This window comes from Pipistrellus kuhlii, unplaced genomic scaffold (assembly GCF_014108245.1).
Source record: "Pipistrellus kuhlii isolate mPipKuh1 unplaced genomic scaffold, mPipKuh1.p scaffold_m20_p_1, whole genome shotgun sequence".
Lineage (NCBI taxonomy): Eukaryota > Metazoa > Chordata > Mammalia > Chiroptera > Vespertilionidae > Pipistrellus > Pipistrellus kuhlii.
The window spans coordinates 10,554,737-10,573,234 of NW_023425404.1; the positions used below are offsets into that span (position 1 = coordinate 10,554,737).

Sequence of the window (18,498 nt, forward strand, 5' to 3'; positions counted from 1 at the left end):
GACTTAAACCTCACCAGGAGGCTCACCTCTGTGCATGGGGCCAGCTCACCAATGTGCCAGGCACTGCTTTGTTCCTCAGGGGCAACAGCGGGTATATTTATGGGTTTTCCTGTGCCCCACGATTGAGAAGCTGATTCTTTGCAAAGAAACCAGGAAGGGCAGGGAATCCAAACCACAGTCAGGCTCCCTCCATCAATGACTCCCACATCAAACCTCCCAGACACCCGGGACCTCGGCTCCGTCACTCCCTGCAGCTGCTTCCTTGACCTTCCCTCTTTGCCCAGATTTCTCCTCAACCTCAAGCCGGGGTTGCTGTCACCTCGATGAATTACCTGGCTGCTAACGCCTCCATCTCCCCTCTCCTTGCTTTCTGATCACTGTCAAAGGATGTATTTCCCCCATTCGAATTTTTATATTTTTGTCTAAGACTTGAGCCAGGGACACCTACACAGATATCTCCAGCTCACCTAAAGAAGTCACCTCTGGAGAGAGGGAGCCTAAATAATTTAAATATCAAATATTTGTCGCACTTGGTAAGTGCTATGTGAGAAAATGCCCCGCAGGCATCCAACATTGTTCTCAGCCTCACCTACCCACCCTAGGAGGTTTCTTTCCAGGCTCCCACTAGCTTTGAGGAGGGAGCCTCTCATGGCACCACCCCACCCCCTTCCCCACCCGCCATACAAGCTGGGATCCTCTGTGTAACCCATCCATAGAATGAAGAGCCACTTTTCCAGCAGAGGGAAACCTGAATCCATTATAATGAAGGGTTCCCTTCCTCTCCCGACCCACGCACCACCTTCTGAATTTACAATCTTGTCTAAATCCCAGCGGCACCCAAAGGACCCTCACCCAAGGAACTCCTAAAACTAGAACCGAAAAGGTCAGCTCAGAAGCTGGAGCTGTCCTGTTGGTCGTTGACGGGAGACGCTGCTGGGAAGTTGCCTTGGCTTGGTCCACCCGGGATGGAGGTGCAGCGAAGGGGCGGCTGAATGCTCCCCTGAATCCCACATTCACAATCCAGAGTATTTATTTTAGGGGTGCACTGTGTCTTGGGAGAGGGGTACAAAAATGAAAGAACGGCGGAACAAGCAGAGACTCTGGTAGTTTAGCTTTAGGGGGTGCGGGTGGGGGTGGGGAAAGAGGAACAAAAGCACGAAGTTGAGCAGGTCCGAGAGAACCTAGAGTTTTCATTTCATCATTGTTTTTCTAAGCATTCCGAGGGACCCCCGTGCGGGCTCCCGCACCCAGGTGCCTGGCCACCTGCCCGGAAGCGGAGGGACGCTGAGCGCTGGAGGGGAGACCGGGGCAGACACCGGGACAGGGACCGGACAGGGACCCGGACAGGTGGCCCTGGGCAGGAAACTGCCGGTGGCCAGAGCCTGACTCCGCGGAGGGAGCCCAGGGTTGGATGCTCGGGTCAGCCCTCCGCCTTTCAGGGGGATTCACTCTCCACTTTCCACTCTGCGTGCGCTCCTGCGCGGAGGGCTGCCCCAGCCCGGGGCCCCGCGGGTCCTGGGAGTCCCGTTTCGTAGCACCCAGCCGCCACCTACACCCACGCCGCTCGGACCACCTCGGGTTCCCTCCAGGTGAGTGCAAAGCCGCCCTGGGGCTCGGAAACCTCGCCTGTCTGTTCCGCAGGGCACAGCCTCCTCCAAAGCCAGGAACCAACTTTGCGGGTGCCGGTGCCGCAGCGCCGAGCCGCGTCCCGATCCCGGCCGGTGCGGGCTTCCCTCGCAGGGTGTGCGGGGCGCAGTGCGTCCCGGCTGCACCCCGGGGAGCCTGAGCCCCGGGGACCGCGCTGCGGGCGCGCCCTCGGGGCTCCCCACGCTGCCCGCCCGCTGCTTCCAAACCCGCGCACCACCTACGATTTCGCCTCCTTGCCCACCGTTGCTGACCCCCCAGGATGGAAATACATGTTCAAAGGGAGGCTTTCTCACACAGGACCAGACAGCTTCGCGACTTCCCCGCACCTGTTCTGGGCTTGCTCCTCCCCATCCCACAGCAACTCAAATCTTTTCTCTCCAGGAGAGGAAGGGAGAGCGGATGAGAAACCGCGGCTCTGAAAGTCAAGAGTTCGCAAAGGGGATGCGGGAAAAGTTAGAAGCAGGCCACCCCGCCGAGAAGGAAACCCCAGGAAGTGTGCGGCTTCCCCCCATCCGACACTCCCCCAAGTGCACTCGGGGTCCCGGTCGCTTCCAGAACTGCGACACCCAGGACAGAGACTGCCCCGCCGGCGGAAGGACAGACAGACCGACCGACCGACCGACCCACGGAGGAGCCGGGCACCTACTTACTGGTTGTGGTAGCCGAGGGGGTCCGGGATGCAGAGTTCTGACACGTCCATCAGGCCCGGCTTAGCAATCCCAGTTGGTAGAGAAGGACGGCGGGGAAATCGCGCGGAAGAGCGAGTGAAGGGCACTGGCGAGGTGCGAGTCCGGCTGGCGGGCACGGTGCGCGGGAGGAGGCAGGGCGGGGGAAGCGCAGCGGCGGGCGAGGGGAAGCGGGAGCGGTGCGCGCCCAGCTCGGCGCACCGGCTCCCGCACACGCTGCTCCGGGCGGGCAGAGGGGACGCGGCGCCGCGGAGGAGGCGCGGGCGGGCACGGGAGACTTGGAGCCCACTCACCCTACTGTAGCTTTAAGGCTGGGAGACTGATGTATGGTTTGGCTCCTATTGGCTACCTCTCAGGGGCTGGACTTAAAGTGACAGAATCAAGCCGGGGTGGGGGGAGGGGGGGAGAGCCAGAGAGACATCAATGGAATTAGGCGCTCCAGCGAGGTCCCCACCTCCTGAGGAGCAGGGGGACCGGGCAGTGGAGCCACAAAGCCTGCCCTCGCACCGTTAAAGAAAAAACAGTTTTTGTCCAATTGGCTCGTGGGACTGGGGGGGGGGGGGGGGGTGTTGAAAGATTTGCTGCCTATATGCCCTACCTCCGTCCTATCTGTTGTAACTGGCAGGTCTAGCAAACTCACCTCTCAACCTTTTGGGAATGGGTCTGTTTCCCAGATTGAAAACGAGTCACATTTCTACACTCATACACCAAGGAGAAGAGCCAGCGCCCTAGACATTTGCAGCCTCAAACCTTGTGTTTGGTGTGCAGAAGTGCAAAGGGTCAGGCCAGCAGGTGAGGCAGAGAGAGAGAGAGAGAGAGAGAGAGAGAGAGAGAGCAGAAGAGAAACAATTCCCTGCCCAGTGCCCCTCATCTGGGCCAGTTGGTTCTGAACCGCTTTCACATGGCCCCATACCCAGAGTGTGCGCTTATAAAATGCTCTCTAGAGTCTAGACATATAAAATGACGCTCTCTTCATTGGCAACTCTTGGAAATGTACCCAGGACACAGACACAGGCAAATAAATCCCAGTCCGCTTCGAAAAATACAACACTGGTTAACACAACCAATCTCCCTGCCACATCCACTTCGAGGCACACAAGTAGGCACTTCAACACACACACCTGAATCCCCAGCCAGGAACACACCTGCATTCCTGTCTGCTGCTCCCTCCCTGAGCCCGAATGTTGCCACGGAACCAAAAGCAAGCTGTAAGCCATGCCCCAATTCTTCTTCTGGGGCTTGTCATCTGAGAGGTGCCAGCCACAGGGATAATAATCAATTTGATGATTCAAATGAGTGTGGGGAGGGGAGGTAGGCATAGAATTATTTAAAAGGGGAAGAAAAGCCCTCAGGAGAGACCACCACCTTGTTCTCCTAGATTCTACAGAAGACAATGAGCAGGGGGGGGGGGGGGGGAGGTGAAAGGAGACATAATTTTATCATCAAAATAACCTCTAAATGGAGTGTAACTCCAGGCAGTGCTCAAGCACATCAGGAATAAAAGCAGGAGGGCTGTGAGAAACCCCAGGAGGGGCCTGCCGCTGGGAGGGGCAGGGGACTGGGCAGCAAAGGCTGCAGATGATTCTTGACTGGGATAAATGAAAGCGCGCAGGCTGGGACGCAGCTGAGATCTTTCATAAGCGCTGAAGTGGAGGAGCGCGGGATTCTCCGCGCAGGGGCTTGGGCAGGTATCTCACAGAGAGATGGATGAAGATGTCTGCTCTGTCAGCAGATCCCCAGCAGCCCCAGGGCTTTTTTTTTTTTTTTTTTTTTCACCGCAGAAGGACCTGGTGACATTAGAGAAGGAAAGGGTGCAGAGACACTCTCCTTGAGTGGCTACCCAGCCACCCTATCTTGCCAAGACCTCAGTGCCTGTTTCTCTGCATCCTGTCTGGCTCCGGAAGTCCCCTCTCCAAGCACGCAGCGGCCAGGGAGTGCTTTGTAAATGCACGTCCGATGCGCCCATGTCACAATTCAGAAAGAGACCCCGGTTCTTCCCATGGCCTATGAGGAAGGCCCGGCAGGACAGGCTCCTGCGCGTCCTTGGCACCCCTCCTCGGCCCAGGCCATGCTCCCCCCAGTCCCTGAGTCTGCCACCTAGAACACCCCACCTTCCCAGACCACACCAGACCTTCAGCTAGTCACTTTGCTTGAGGTAATTTACCAGTTTGCAATTATATATGTGTATATATATATATATATATATATATATATATATATATATACATACACACACACACACACACACACAGACTCACACACATAACTAGATTGTAAGCTCGGTGAAGGCAAGGACCCTGTCTGTTTTGGTTCACTGGGGAATCTCATGGCACTTAGAAGTTGCTTGATAAAGATTTTGTGAATGAATTTGTAAACTGTAGCCGCCTGGGGTGGGGTGCCAGGGCCTGCTGCCCCAGAATGGGGTGAAGCCCTGGCAGGTTGCACGGGATCAGCTGACTGTGCTTGGTGTGGGTGCACTGTGTTTAAATGGCGGCAGAACACTCGATGGAGCGTGAAAAGAAAACTTCACAGCCCAGAGCCGTGGTTGCAAAGCCTCTGGTGGCAAACGAGGGGCAGAAGGAGGTCTGTGCTGGTTGGGAAGCTAACCTCACGCCTGCACACAAGCACTGGCTGTCTGGCCTCGCCTCTGGGCATTCGCTGGTTGTCCTCCATAGAAGGAGGTCCTTGAGACCCATCCTTCTCAGACTGCCCCCCTCCACTGTGCCCATCCAGCCGCCTCAGCCTGGGGGCAGAGTTTTCTCTCCTTTGCCTCCCTGGCAAGCGTGAGCCTGCAGACCTTGCTACAGGAGAGATGAGGGCCCGTCGGCAGGGACACCCTGTGAATCCGAGTCAGCCTGGCAGGCCCAGGCCACCATGGCCAGGTTACAGTGTTCATGGGGCCAGCCCACTCTGTCTGCAGCCAGCTCACAGGGGACAGGATTTCTCCCCAGAGCCAGGGTCCTTTCCACGGAGCTGGAGAGGCAGGGGTAGGGCGGGGGGGGGGGGGGGGGGGGCAGGGAGGGGCGGGGGGGGGGGGCGGGGAGGGCGGTGAATTCAGAGGACTCCTGGATCCCTGTGACCTTGCCAAAGTCATCTGTTCTCCAGAAAACCAAGATGGCACAGGGGGTAAACGGGACAGGCAGGGCTCTTGGATTTCTTCAAACCAGAAATTCATCCAATCAATCAATCATCACTTCACACCTCCACGGCTCACCCAGAGCAGGGGCTGTGTGTAATCCACCTCTCACAAAAAGCTCTAGGCCAGCCACCCCTTCACTGCCCTATGTCCCAATACTGGCATCCCCCACCGGGCACACTGGCCAAAAGGAAATGGGGCAAACGGTATTAGACACAGTAACTGCAGAGCGGGTAAGGGGCCACAGCTCATTTTGTTTTCATGACAAACCCCCTTACATAGATATGTATTGCATTCACAGAACCTTACAGGTAAGAAGGCTCAGGGATCATTTAGAACAGCCATCAGAATTTATAATTAAGGGAGTTGGTGAATTTCACTGCAAGGTGAAGTGACCTACCCAAGGTCACCCAGCGAGTAACTAACAAAGCATGCCGTCGGTGGACTTCCACGTATCCAGCTCCTGAATCTCCGTCCTTAAGTCTCTTCACTTTCTCTCCTCTCTCCTCCCCCAAGTTCAACCTCTTTCCTAGGGAATCTGAAGCCAAACTGAGCAGCACACACCCCAGCTTCTATGCCCACACCCTCCCCGGGGTGGTTTCCTGGGAGGCGGTGCCTGGAGGCAGAAGCCCAGGAAAACACCCCCAGACACAGTCCTGCCCTCTCTGTTCCCCAAACCCGTGTGTCTCCAGGTACAAAAATCTCCAACTGAGCAGCGGGCTGTGGGACACAGGTTCACGTTACCCACCCCACTTTCCCATCCCAGTCTGGCTAAGTCCTTAGAATGTGCTGTCCTATTGCCTGCACCTGGATCTCCAGGGTCACCGGACCTCAGCACAGCACTTCTGGCCACAGGTGGTAAAAACCCCACCGCTCTCAGAGTCTGGTTTTGGTATGCATCTTCCCTCACCTGAGGCAGCCTTGCTGACATCAGTCATTTCTGCACATAAGACAGCAGCAAGCAGGTTATCCTGGGTTCTTGTATCCCCTCCTTATATGATACTCACAACCCAATAAGAAGAGGCAGGCTGAAACTGGTTTGGCTCAGTGGATAGAGCATCGGCCTGAGGACTGAAAGGTCTCAGGTTCGATTCTGGTCAAGGGCATGTACCTTGGTTGTGGGCACATCCCTAGTAGGGGGTGTGCAAGAGGCAGCTGATTGATGATTCTCTCTCATCAATGTTTCTAACTCTCTATCCCTCTCTCTTTCCTCTCTGTAAAAAGTCAAATATATATATATATATATATATATATATATATATATATATATGGAGAGAGAGAGAGAGAGAGAGAGAGAGAGAGAGAGAGAAAAGAGGCAGGTTCCCCACCCTCTCCTCACTTTTCAAGCCAGGCAACTTAGTAGGAGCTGTTGGACTCATCCTGGGCCCCAGGAAGGCAGAGGACTTGATGGCTTCCCCACTCAAAGACAGGAGCCACGGGGAAGTTTTGAAGACTCCGCCACCGCATTTTCCCTAAGCCCAGAAAATGTGGATGCTAATTGACTTGTGATGCCATCCCTGACCCTCAGCCTCACCCATATTCCCAGAACCCACGTTTCCTGGTGAGAATTGTGCCTTGTGAAACACCCGAGGTGCCCAGCCACTTCTTACCACCAGCCAGGGCCGGAGAGGAGCCTCCGTGGAACCCACTGTCTGAATCACACTCCGAGCTGGTTTCTCCTCCACCCCGGGATCAGCGCTGGCCGAGGCGGGTCCATCGACAGTCCGTGAGGAGTAAGGAGGGCCCGGCCTGGACAGCAAGCCTACCCGGCGCATCCCCGGCCACAGTGTCCCTCGGGCTAGGGCGCCATGGGCTCCATGCTAGGGCGAATGTCGCTGGCCCCACACATCTGTGGTCCCATTCACTCTTGTCTCCCCTATTTGAATGGGGGGTGGTGTGTGGAGTTATATCCCCCAGTGGTGGTCAGCAGACCGGCGGCCCATTGGCTGGCACGCATCCCAAGGATCATAATTAACTGATAACACTAATACAATGTGAGTTTGTGCTCCCATAATAGTCTCCTGCTGACAGATAAATGCTGCGGAAGCATGATGGCTTTTCCTGGCACTGTAATGGGCCATTATTGGGGCAAGAAGGCTCATGTCCTGTTAGCACCACCACCATGACACCAAAGACAACATACTAAGGGGACAGCTTCTTGAGTGGAGAAATGCTTGGGTCCCTCCCACCATCACCGTCATGTCATCCCTTTCATTATCTGAAAGCCCTACCAGGAGTCTTGGAATGCATTCCAGGCATTTCAAAGATCCATTATGACTTTTTTTGAGTCTCAAAATCCTATTCTCATCAACATGGCTGAATAGGATATCTGAGTTCTCTGTTTGCCAAAAAGACCCCTTCCCTAGGGCAGTGAGCAAGGGGGCAACTGCCAACCAGGCAGGTGGGGGTCAGGCATGTGACACATGTCTCTCAGTAGAAACAAGGACCTTTCTCCCTCCCAATCACCAGGAGGATAGAAGCTCATTAAGACATGATAGCTTTCAAGAAACCAAGATGGCAGCATAGGGTAAACAATCACCAGGAGGATAGAAGCTCATTAAGACATGATAGCTTTTGAGAAACCAAGATGGCGGCATAGGGTAAACACCTGAATGCAGCCTACCACAACAAATTTGAATTTAGAACTGGAAAACGGGGGAAGCATCACCCTTAAGCGCTGGACAGCTGGCTGAGAGGAGGCTCTAACATCTGGGAAGGAGAGAGAAGGCACGCTGAACCTCAGGAACTGTGAAGGTGCGGAGAACTGTGCGCGTGAAAAGGTGGCTGCCAGACTTTGCTGCTGGCTTGCTTGCGAAGCGCGGAGAGGGTGGGCCGAGTCCACTGCTGGCTTACTTCCTGCGCTCGGAGAGGACGTGGCTGGCTTTCTTGTGCTGGAGGAAAACAGAAGCACCCCATTGCTTTGATAGACGGCCCCAGACAGGGAGAGGCCAAACCGTCAGGCAGTGGGCAGAGATCTCTCGGTGGTGTGTGAAGCCAGCAGCCATTACTGCAGGACTCAGAAACCAGACCCTCGTAGGGAGGGGCTGACTAAAGCTGGTCTGCACCACCCGGAGACTCCGCCCCATCCAAGCAGAGCACAGAAGCCCTTCCAGTGACTAGCTTTCTCGTTCGCCTCGAATAGGACTCTCCTAGGGAGGGGCAGACAGGAATCTAAAGCTTGTCTGCGCCTATACCAAAGAGGTGCGCAAGCCTGCAACCAATTTTTGGGATTCACCAAACTTGGCTGTGCCACCCCGAGACTCCACCCCATCCAAGTGGAATACAGAAATCCTCCTAGCTGAGACACTTCTGATCCTCATAGCCAATTGGCTTGGAGATCAACACTTCCCAGTGATACCAACAACAAGCAAGGCTTAACAACAAGACTGCACACACAGCCCACAAAGGGCTACACCAAGACTGTCCACCTCAGGTAACTGGGAGGCTGACCCACTGAACCATATAGGACACCTTAGCACACAAAGCCATCCTACCAACTCAGGGAAGCTGTGAAAATGCCGAGACAAGGAAACAGATCACAAACAAAAGAAATGGAGGACAAGAAGTGACTGGATATAGAGTTCAAAACCACACTTATAAGGTTTTTCAAGAGGTTCCTAGAAAAGGCCGATAAAATAAATGAGACCTATGAGGATATGAAAAGGGATCAACTAGAAATAAAGAATACATTGTCTGAAATAAAAAAATATTATACAGAGTCCTAAAATCAGAATGGAAGATTGCAAGAATCAAGTAAAAGATTTGGAACACAAAGAGCCAGAGGACACTCCTCCACAGAAGTAAGAAGATAAGAGAATCCAGAAAGTTGAAGATAGTGTAAGAAAACTCTGGGACAACAGAGTTCAAGCGAACCAACATCAGAATTATGGGGGTCCCAGAAGATGAGAGAGAGCAAGATATCAAAAACATACTGAAAGAAATAGTGACAGAAAACTTCCCCCACCTGGTGAAAGAAATAGACTTACAAGTCCAGGAAGCACACAGAATCCCAAACAAAAGGAATCCAAAGAGGAACACACCAAGACACATCATAATTAAAATTCCAAGAGCAAAAGACAAAGAGAATATTAAAAGAAGCAAGAGAAAAGCAGGAACATCCATACAATTATCAGCTGATTTCTCAACAGAAACCATGCAGGCCAGACGGGAACGGCAAGAAATATTCAAGGTGATGAATAGCAAGAACCTACAGCCAAAAATACTTTACCCAGAAAAGCTATCATTTAGAATTGAAGGTAAAAGGAAAGCCTCTCTTCGATGGGAAAACAACTGTGAATATCTCATGATCAGCACTGGCCACAGAAGTAACGGTTTGCTTTGCGAACTCACAGATTATCCTCCATATACATTCCTGTTCTCAAGGATAATTATCTCAGAGAAACCTCCAAATACATGAAACGTTTGGAAAATGAATTTGAAGGGGCCACACACATGTAAGGTGTTGCTATTGAGTGGGAACAAAGGGACATTTTGGCCGGGCCTGTCTCCCTGGCTTCAATGACATGAGATTCAAAACTGGGAACATTCAGAAGCGCCTTCATTTCCTAATGGCTCGATGAAGGTATACCTTTTTATTTCATTCTTTTTCAGAATAAAATGCTTTTTTTTTGGTGTTTGTTTCACTCTAATAAAATGTTTAATGGAGCCAAAACCCGTTTGGCTCAGTGGATAGAGCATCTGCTATGGACTGAAGGGTCCCAGGTTCAACTCCAGTCAAGGGCATGTGCATTGGTTGTGGGCACATTCCCGGTGGGGGGTGTGCAAGAGGCAGCTGATCGATGATTCTCATTGATGTTTCTAACTCTCTATCCCTTTCCCTTCCTCTCTGTAAAAAATCAAGAAAATATATTTTAAAAAATGTTTAATGGAGAAGAAAAAAAAATGTTTAGGTTTTAGGAACAATCAAATGTGGTTTGTAAACTGTCCCTGCATAAACATGATCAAGGTGGTACCTTCTTACGGTGTTCCTCCAGGAGCACACTGTTGGACAAGCGCGACCTTCACGATGTATATCACAGCGAAAACAGCCCCGCTGGTGAGCTGCCCCCTGCTCGGGACAGCGTGATCGGGAGCGGTCAGTACCAATTCCAGATGCAGTCTTGGGCTCTGTCGCAGGGCCATCCCTCACATCTTTATTCCTCACAAACAACTGGGAGCATGGGGCTTTAGGAAGCCTCTTGACTTAGAAGGGGTTGCCTTCCCTAGAAGGACGAGACAAGTCAGGAAGGGAAACCACAGAACCCAAGAGTGCTTAGAAAAAATGGGTGGAAGGCAGTCAGCGATACAAGATTTAATATGGATAAACACCGGTAATACACTTGTCAGCAATGACCCTAGAAGGAGCGGACGGTGGCAGAGCCGGTGGGAGAGCAGCGATGCAGAGAGACATCTGGGGTCAGAGCAGATAGCACATTAAGCATGGGCCTCCAGCTCAATGGCATGATAAACACTGCTTTGGGGTAATTCTACAAAACCCAGCCGAGCAAGGAGCAGCAATAATTCCTCTTTACTCTCCCTTACAAAAGGCACAGATGGGATTTTATGCTCAGCCCTGAGGAGCTTGCTTTGAAAGCAGACCGGAAGGGTGAGGAGGAAAGGTCTTGAAGAGAGGTGGAGACGGTGCCCATGGCCTCCTGAAGGTGTGTGAGCCCCACCAGGAGAGGGACAACAGTGAGCAAGGTGGGATGGGTTGCCCCTGCACACAGTAGGTGTCGTCTCAAGTTCCTGTGACTGCCTCCTTTTTCTGTCTCTTGTTCAGCACCCCATTCAGGCCAAGTCTCACCTCTCCTTCCTGTGCATGGGTCTGGCTTACCGAGGGGCCAGATGATGTACCCCAGACGTGAAGGACAGTAGCTCCCCAAATTCCTCCTTTTCTGCCCTTTGTGTACTGTTTTGTGGTGATTTTTTTTTTTTTTTTAAGAAACCTAGAAAAGACACACATGTCAAAGCCACCTGCAAGTGTCTTTGGGGCTGCATGGGAAGTGGTGGCCAGCACCACAGCGTATCATGTCAGACTGCTTGGCATCTGTTCTCACCTCAATCCCCGCTTTTCTCACCCTCGATTCCCTGGCCTTGCACCTCCCAAATGAAGTGTCGGCATTTTCCATGCCTGCCTCAGGCTCTCTGTTCTAGGGGACCAGGGCTAACATACAGGCTGAATGAAAAAACAACGAAGGTCCACTGACTTGCTCCCACTTGAGACTGTTATTATTTACCACCTCTCCCTTGGTTAGGGGAGGCAAGCATAACCAGGACAGTGATTGATGGATTACGCTGGGTGGTCACTGCTTGAGTTACAGACTCACTGTTTTACAAAGGCCCACGGGGACCTCACCCTACCCACCCACTCACCCGTCCACTCGGACACTGTGATTCCACCATCAAGAAGTTCAGCTCAGTGGCGTCATCTGAAGCCGGCTGATGGGACCATCTCACCAGTATCCCTTCTCCACTCTCCTTTTTCCTTCACCCAACATACCCAGAAGGCCAAGCGCATACAACGGACTCTTGAACAACAAGGGTTTAAACTACACAGGTTCACTTATACCTAGATTTTTCCCTCAATAAATACTGTGAATGCATTTTCTCTTCCTTATGATTTTTCTTAATAACATTTTCTTTTCTCCAGCTTACTTTATTGTGACAGTATAGTATGTAATACATGTAACATACAAAATTCATGGTATTCCACTATGTTATTGGTAAGGCTTCCTGTCAACAGTAGGCTATTAATAGTAACGTTTTGGGGAGCCAGAAGTTAGTGGATTTCTGACTGTGAAAGGTTGTTCATGGGCCACCTGTACTGTACGCTCCCTTTTCCCTGTTTTTCCCCTGCACCCAAACCCACCCAGCAATACCTCTAAGCTGCCTTTGGGCTTACGGCTTCAGGAGTAGAAGCTTGTGGCCTCACATGGCAGACATCTAAGCGGCAAGTAGTTTCAGCTTTCTGGTCTACCGTCCTTGGCACACTGGCTGTCACCTCCAGCTCGTCCCCCGTGATTGAAGAATGGCTCTCCTGGCCTAGGCACCACTGCCTCCCCCAGCTGCACCCAAATCCAGGAAGGGGGTGTATGCAGATGTGCATTTTTGTTGGGGGGAATGTTGCTCTTTAAGACTCTAGTTTGTTTATCGTTTGTTTGTTTTGATTTGATTTTAGTCGAGAGGAAGTTCTTCCCCAGAATTTCCCCCTCCCCATCCCCGCAGGCGTATCCTCACATCTTCTTGGCCAGCTTCCAGCCACATACTCACACCAAACCAACCACTGTCGAAGAGAAATGGATCACCGTGATTGGTTTAAAATATGTTTACTCCCCAAAGCTGGGGGTGAGGCTCCTGTTCCTGAGTGCACCAAAGTTCAATGGCAAACAGATCCACTTCTGTTAGAGCAGAGGTGGGAACGGCTGTGGGTCAGCAACCCACAGGGTAGCCCAGTGGTTGGCTGTCAACCCATGAATCAGGAGGTCATGGTTTCATGTGTCCAGGTTGTGAGCTCGATCTCCAGCAGGGAGCATGCAGGAGGCAGCAAATGGGTGTTCATGTTTCTCTCTCATTGAGATTTCTATCTCTCCCTCTTCCTTTCTCTCTCTCTAAAAAAAAAAAAAAAAAAAAAAAAAAAAAAAAAAAATCAATGAAAACTTATTTTTAAACAATAAGAAGAAAACAACAGTGAGGGCACAGTGACTCTTGAGACAGAGGAAGAACCGAAGTGCTCCAGTCATGCTCTTGTATGTGACCCTTGGTGTTTCTGTTTGCATTTAAACTTTAAAACTGTGGCTCAGGGCAGAACTATGAGATATGATATTATAAGTTCAAATATTAGTTCACACATGACAAATTTTATTGAACTTGAATATATTTTAGCATAGACATTTACTCTTCATTTTGAATTGTTTATGTTTTTTAAGTTAATCAACAAATCAGGAAAATAATTTTAATTATTTTCATTATTAATTATGAACATTATTAATTATGGCACGATTATTACTAAGTATAATTTTGTTGTACAGAGGAGGGAAGTCCCAGGTGTTACTTAAGGTTTTCCCATCTTTCCTCTTTTCCCATCTTCCTTTTTCCCATTTTCCCATCTTTCCCACGTTTTTTTTTAAATCTTTTTTATCTTGGGCTAGTGGTCCTCAAAATCAGGAATGTCCCTATTCCCCTAAGATATATATTTAAAAATATCTTCTTATTGATTTCAGAAACAGGGAGAGAAAGAGAGAAAAACATTAATGATGAGAGAGAATCATCAATTGGCTGCCTCCTGCAGGCCCCCTACTGGGGTTGGAGCCCGCAACCCTGACCAGAAATCGAATCGTGACCTCCTGGTTCATGGGTCAAAGTTCAATTTCTGAGCCACACCAGCGGGCACCCCCTAAGATATATTTAAGGAACTCATCTCCAGACAGATCAGTAGTAACCAGTCTACGCCTCAAAGTGTCCAAAAATCCCCTCAGATCTTTATCCTGTCTCCCTTTAATTGAATAATTCTGCCCTTTACCAAATGCATCAATAAAGACAGAAACTCTATTTCTTATTCATGACATGGTTAATTCTCTGTTTTCATTTTTGCACTCTTCATTGGAGAACACTAACTCTAGCATGACTCTTCAGACTCAGTGACGAGGGTGGAGAGGGGTGGATAGCCCTGGCACAGGAAAATCAAGCCCAGCCTCCATCTGAGGTGGCTATGATCACCTCACTGTATCTACTGAGGAGAAAATCGAAGCAGTGAGGGTAAGTGGCCCAAGACCAGAAGACAACCTGAAACTTAACCCCACTTCTAGCTTGCTCCCAAAGCCTGTCCATTCCATTAGGTCACGTTAATGGAGTCCACACCGCACTCCGTCTTATGACTAAGGAAGAGGCTCTTGTGGGCTAGTGTGGAACCTTATTTAGCATCATAGGGAGCTGGGAAAACAAAAGCTCAGGTACAAGCAACCAATTTATAAGAGGACTTTAGAAACCTAGGCCCTGGGAAGTCAGCAAGAACCAGGCCTATCCCCATTGTACATGCATTTGGCAAGACATGTTCATTCCGAATAAAGGCGTTCTTTAACGTCAGAGTGAGGTGTGCTCTCAGCACGAAAGGGAGAGAATGAGAAAAAGGAGTGTAACGTTGGGGAAGAAACTGACTGACTTCATGGAATGGTGCCAAGGGGCAAATTTTAATTTTCTGTGACTTGGAGAAAGTGAAGGGCAACCGGAAGAAGGAGGAGGAGGAGGCGATGAAAAGGAAGATGATCTACTGCCAAGCAAAATTTCCTCAATTTGGGCCAATTTGCTTGGTTGGAGCAGGTTCAAACGGGTAGAAATTCTGAGACAGCTGGGTGTTCATGAATGGTTTCTGTAAACACCCAGGAAATGAGGAGGTCCCCTCTGGAGGTAGAGTGAATTCCTTAATAAAATAAGGAGGCCCATTACCTCACAGTCTTTCTCCTTCTAGTTTGAAAGGCCACCACAAGACCAAACACGTGTTTTTCTCCCCTCCCCCATTTCTTCCAACATCAACCAATGCACATTTCCCTTTGTCCTTTGAGTCCTAACTTACCTACCCATTCAACTAAGGAGATCCACTTCCAGCTTCACTATCGGAGGATGGGCTAGAACAGTGGTCGGCAAACTCATTAGTCAACAGAGCCAGATATCAACAGTACAACGATTGAAATTTCTTTTGAGAGCCAAATTTTTTAAACTTAAACTTCTTCTAACGCCGCTTCTTCAAAATAGACTCACCCAGGCTGTGGTATTTTGTGCAAGAGCCACACTCAAGGGGCCAAAGAGCCACATGTGGCTCGTGAGCTGCAGTTTGCCTACCATGGGGCTAGAAGATGGGTCTCTACAGAGACTTAGTTCCTTAACACTCGTCAGTGACAGCCAACAAGGTGGTCCACAGGAGACACACTCTCCCACAATGATTTTTACCTATGGGACTGCAAAAGCACAATTTTAAAGCAATGACTTCTAATTTTTTAAAGAGTCTTCAGATAGAACTGTACCTAGAACTCTGGTATATAAAACAGCAAAAAAATAGCTGTCCTGGTTTAGACAAGTGGGTCTCACTCTCAGTCCTTCCCTCCCACCCTCAGGGAGACCTCAAGCCACCTCTATAGAACCCTAGGTCCCCTGGGAGCACACTTTGAAAATCAACATGGTATCTCTAAAATCAATGTTCTCTAAATAGTGTTGACTCAATCAACCAATAAATATAAAATAACAAGCATCACTACTATAAATCGGATCCATACCTAGAACGGCATCCCTTTGGAGGCCCAGGGCCATGCTAGAGGAGGCCACAGTTAAAAGGTTAGTAACCTGCCCTAACATCATGCTTTTTTTTTTTTTTTAATATATATTTTTTATTGATTTTACACAGAGAGGAATTGAGAGGGACAGAGAGTTAGAAACGTCGATGAGAGAGAAACATCAACCAGCTGCCTCTTGCACACCCCCTACTGGGGATGTGCCCGCAACCAAGGTACATGCCCTTGACCGGAATCAAACCTGGGACCTTTCAGTCCGCAGGCCAACGCTCTATCCATTGAGCCAAACCGGTCCCGGCTCATCATGCTTTTTGTATCACTGTCCTTTGCCATTCAGAATGAGGCCAACCTCATTTAGGTGGCTGGCCTTACAGCATCCTTATGAGCAAGGACCAAAGTCATTATCAGGGATAGTGTAGCATGGTGGCACTCAAACAGCATCACGCTGTGCAGGTAGATTTCAAATCAGGTATGAAGTCAGTTACCAGGAATGTTAATATTGGTAAAGCACCAGCATGTGCAAGCACAATACCCTTCCTCATTTAGTACTTAATAATGTCACTTTCATCTACTTGCATGGGATTGCTTTCTTGAGTGGAGAATAAGGGGTGAATGAAGATACATCTACTGCTTTCTGAGTGATAAGCAACACCCTGTGTGCTGATGAGAGCGTGTCTCCAGGTAAATGTTTCCTGTTGTGTCTGGGGGGAAGCAGCTGACAGGCGTGGGCTTAGGAGTCTGGCAGACTTCAGTTCAAATCCTCACTCTGCCCTTCATTAGCTATGACACAGAGATATATGTAACCGCCCTGTCCGTGTTTTCTCAATTTTTAAAATGTTTTGTTGCAGGACAGTGTGTATAAAAGCACTTTGCATAGTGCCTGGCACACAGTAGGTGGTCAACAGACACTAGTTCTGCTCCCTCCTTCCCTAAATGGAGGTCCTGACCTCAACTCTAGCCTGCCTCTCACGGTGATTTTCTTCTCTATAGCATATCCATCATCTGTATTACACTCAGCTCCCCAGAGGAGAGAGCAACTGAGGCATTTAGTCAGTGGCTGACTTTATTCACGGTGACAGCCCTATTCACATGCTCCTCTCTCTGCCTCACCTCATTTCCACCCTGAGGATATGGAACAGCATTTTCTCAGCTGTAATTGGAGCACAGTTCCTCAGAGTCCACACCCTCTGCCCACCTCACCATGAGCTCCTCAAACTCACAGCCCAAGTGTTCAATGCCTGGTCCATCATGGGGAGCTGTAGACTCTCATTCAACATCAGAGTCAAGGCCACCATCAGGACCACCCATTAGAGATGCTCTCAAGTCCTTGCTGTAATCAAACATGAAACCTTATGCCAACCTAACACATCATAGATCTGCGTCCTTCAGCAGGGATTCAAAGAACTGCATTCTTTGCAGCCTCTGAGACTTATTCCTCCTTAGAAGTCCTTTCTTCTACACACCTGTGTTAGCTTCAGTGTTAACTCATAACACCAGACATATATATTAATTACTCCCATCTCTTAATCTTGAAGGAAAAGTCATCAATATGTAAAAATCCAAATGCTGGCCATTTCTTCTCCAAGGGACCTTTTGCAGGTAATGAGACAAGGTTATTTAATTTCCCACAGTTGGAGTTGCCTCACCTCCCTGCTGGGGCAGAGAGGGAGCTGACTACCTTGAGGTCCCCCTCACACCCCAGCCACCCATCTCAATGCAGCCACCTTGAATGGGCCCAGGCGGAGAGGCATGTGAGCCCCTGGCCCCATCTATGTGGCCATCGCGCAGCCAAGTCACCTGGGATGGGTTGGGACCCTCTCCAATGTAGGATGGCCCGGGTGTAATGAAAACACAGAGATGGCTTCTCAAATGGTCCTTCATGAGTTCCTGACCAACAATGTGAGCGAGTTCCCTGTCCAGCATCTGCAGGAGGAACCAGGAGGCAGCACCTCCAAGCAGAGGGAAGCCCTATGTGTGTACGATGAGTTGCCATCTCAAAGCCCTTCTTCAATGTCATCTCATGAGTCTTATTAGCTTACAATTAGAGGCAGAGCAATACCTTCCACCTGGCAAGTGGGAAATAGTCAACCCACCCTCTGTGTGACACTCAAGGGTCCTTTTTGGTGGGGGAGGGGCTTGTGCAGAGAAAAGATATTGAAGATTAACAGCATGTTCTTGGAGCTCAGGATGGAACAACCCAAAAAGGAGGCAGGTGCTTACAGATCTGAGCCCAGGATCAGAGCAATACATAAGGCATCTTTATCATTTGTTCAGTCTCTTTATACTCAACGCAGCTACTACGAAGAGCCCGTAATAAGGCAGTCTGCGAAGCAGTGAACTTCAGCTTGGTGGGGCACCCCACCTCATATAAGGATGCCTGCTAAAGGGAAAGGGAGACTGGCAGCCTGCTCCCCACTCTTCCCCCTCTGCCCACAGGAAAGGCAGGAGGAGTTCATCTGATTGGTTAGTGCCTAGGCCACATTCTACTCATGGCAGGACCTTCCCAGGACTCTGTCTTGCCCACTTGACCTTCAGGGCCTCCAGCTTCTTCTTACAGACAAAGTCAGTTTGTTCTCATTCTCCTCTTTTCTTTCAGAACAGGTGGTTCGCAGAGCAGGTGATGTGTGCCCATCGCCTCTGCCTGGCAGGGCCTCAGGCTCTGGACACAGGGCTTTCGGCGGCCACTTAGCTCTCTGGGCCATGGGGATAATGGTCGTAGTGACCTCAGAAGATGGTTCTGAACTGCCAC

At 50.2% G+C, this 18,498-nt stretch overlaps 1 protein-coding gene across 2 annotated transcripts in view; it reads right to left on the reverse strand.

Moving 5' to 3' along the window:
• ESRRB (estrogen related receptor beta) overlaps positions 1-18,498 on the reverse strand; it is a 163,089-nt gene that overhangs the window by 101,354 nt on the left and 43,237 nt on the right. Inside the window, exon 1 of one of the 2 annotated variants that reach the window (XM_036430647.2) lies at positions 2,298-2,614. The exons of the other annotated variant lie outside the window; for it this stretch is intronic. Within the exon in view, the coding sequence (XP_036286540.1) occupies positions 2,298-2,347 (50 nt within the window). The 5' untranslated portion in view covers positions 2,348-2,614. Of the gene's footprint in view, positions 1-2,297; positions 2,615-18,498 lie in introns of those variants that run through there. 2 annotated transcript variants of the gene reach the window in all.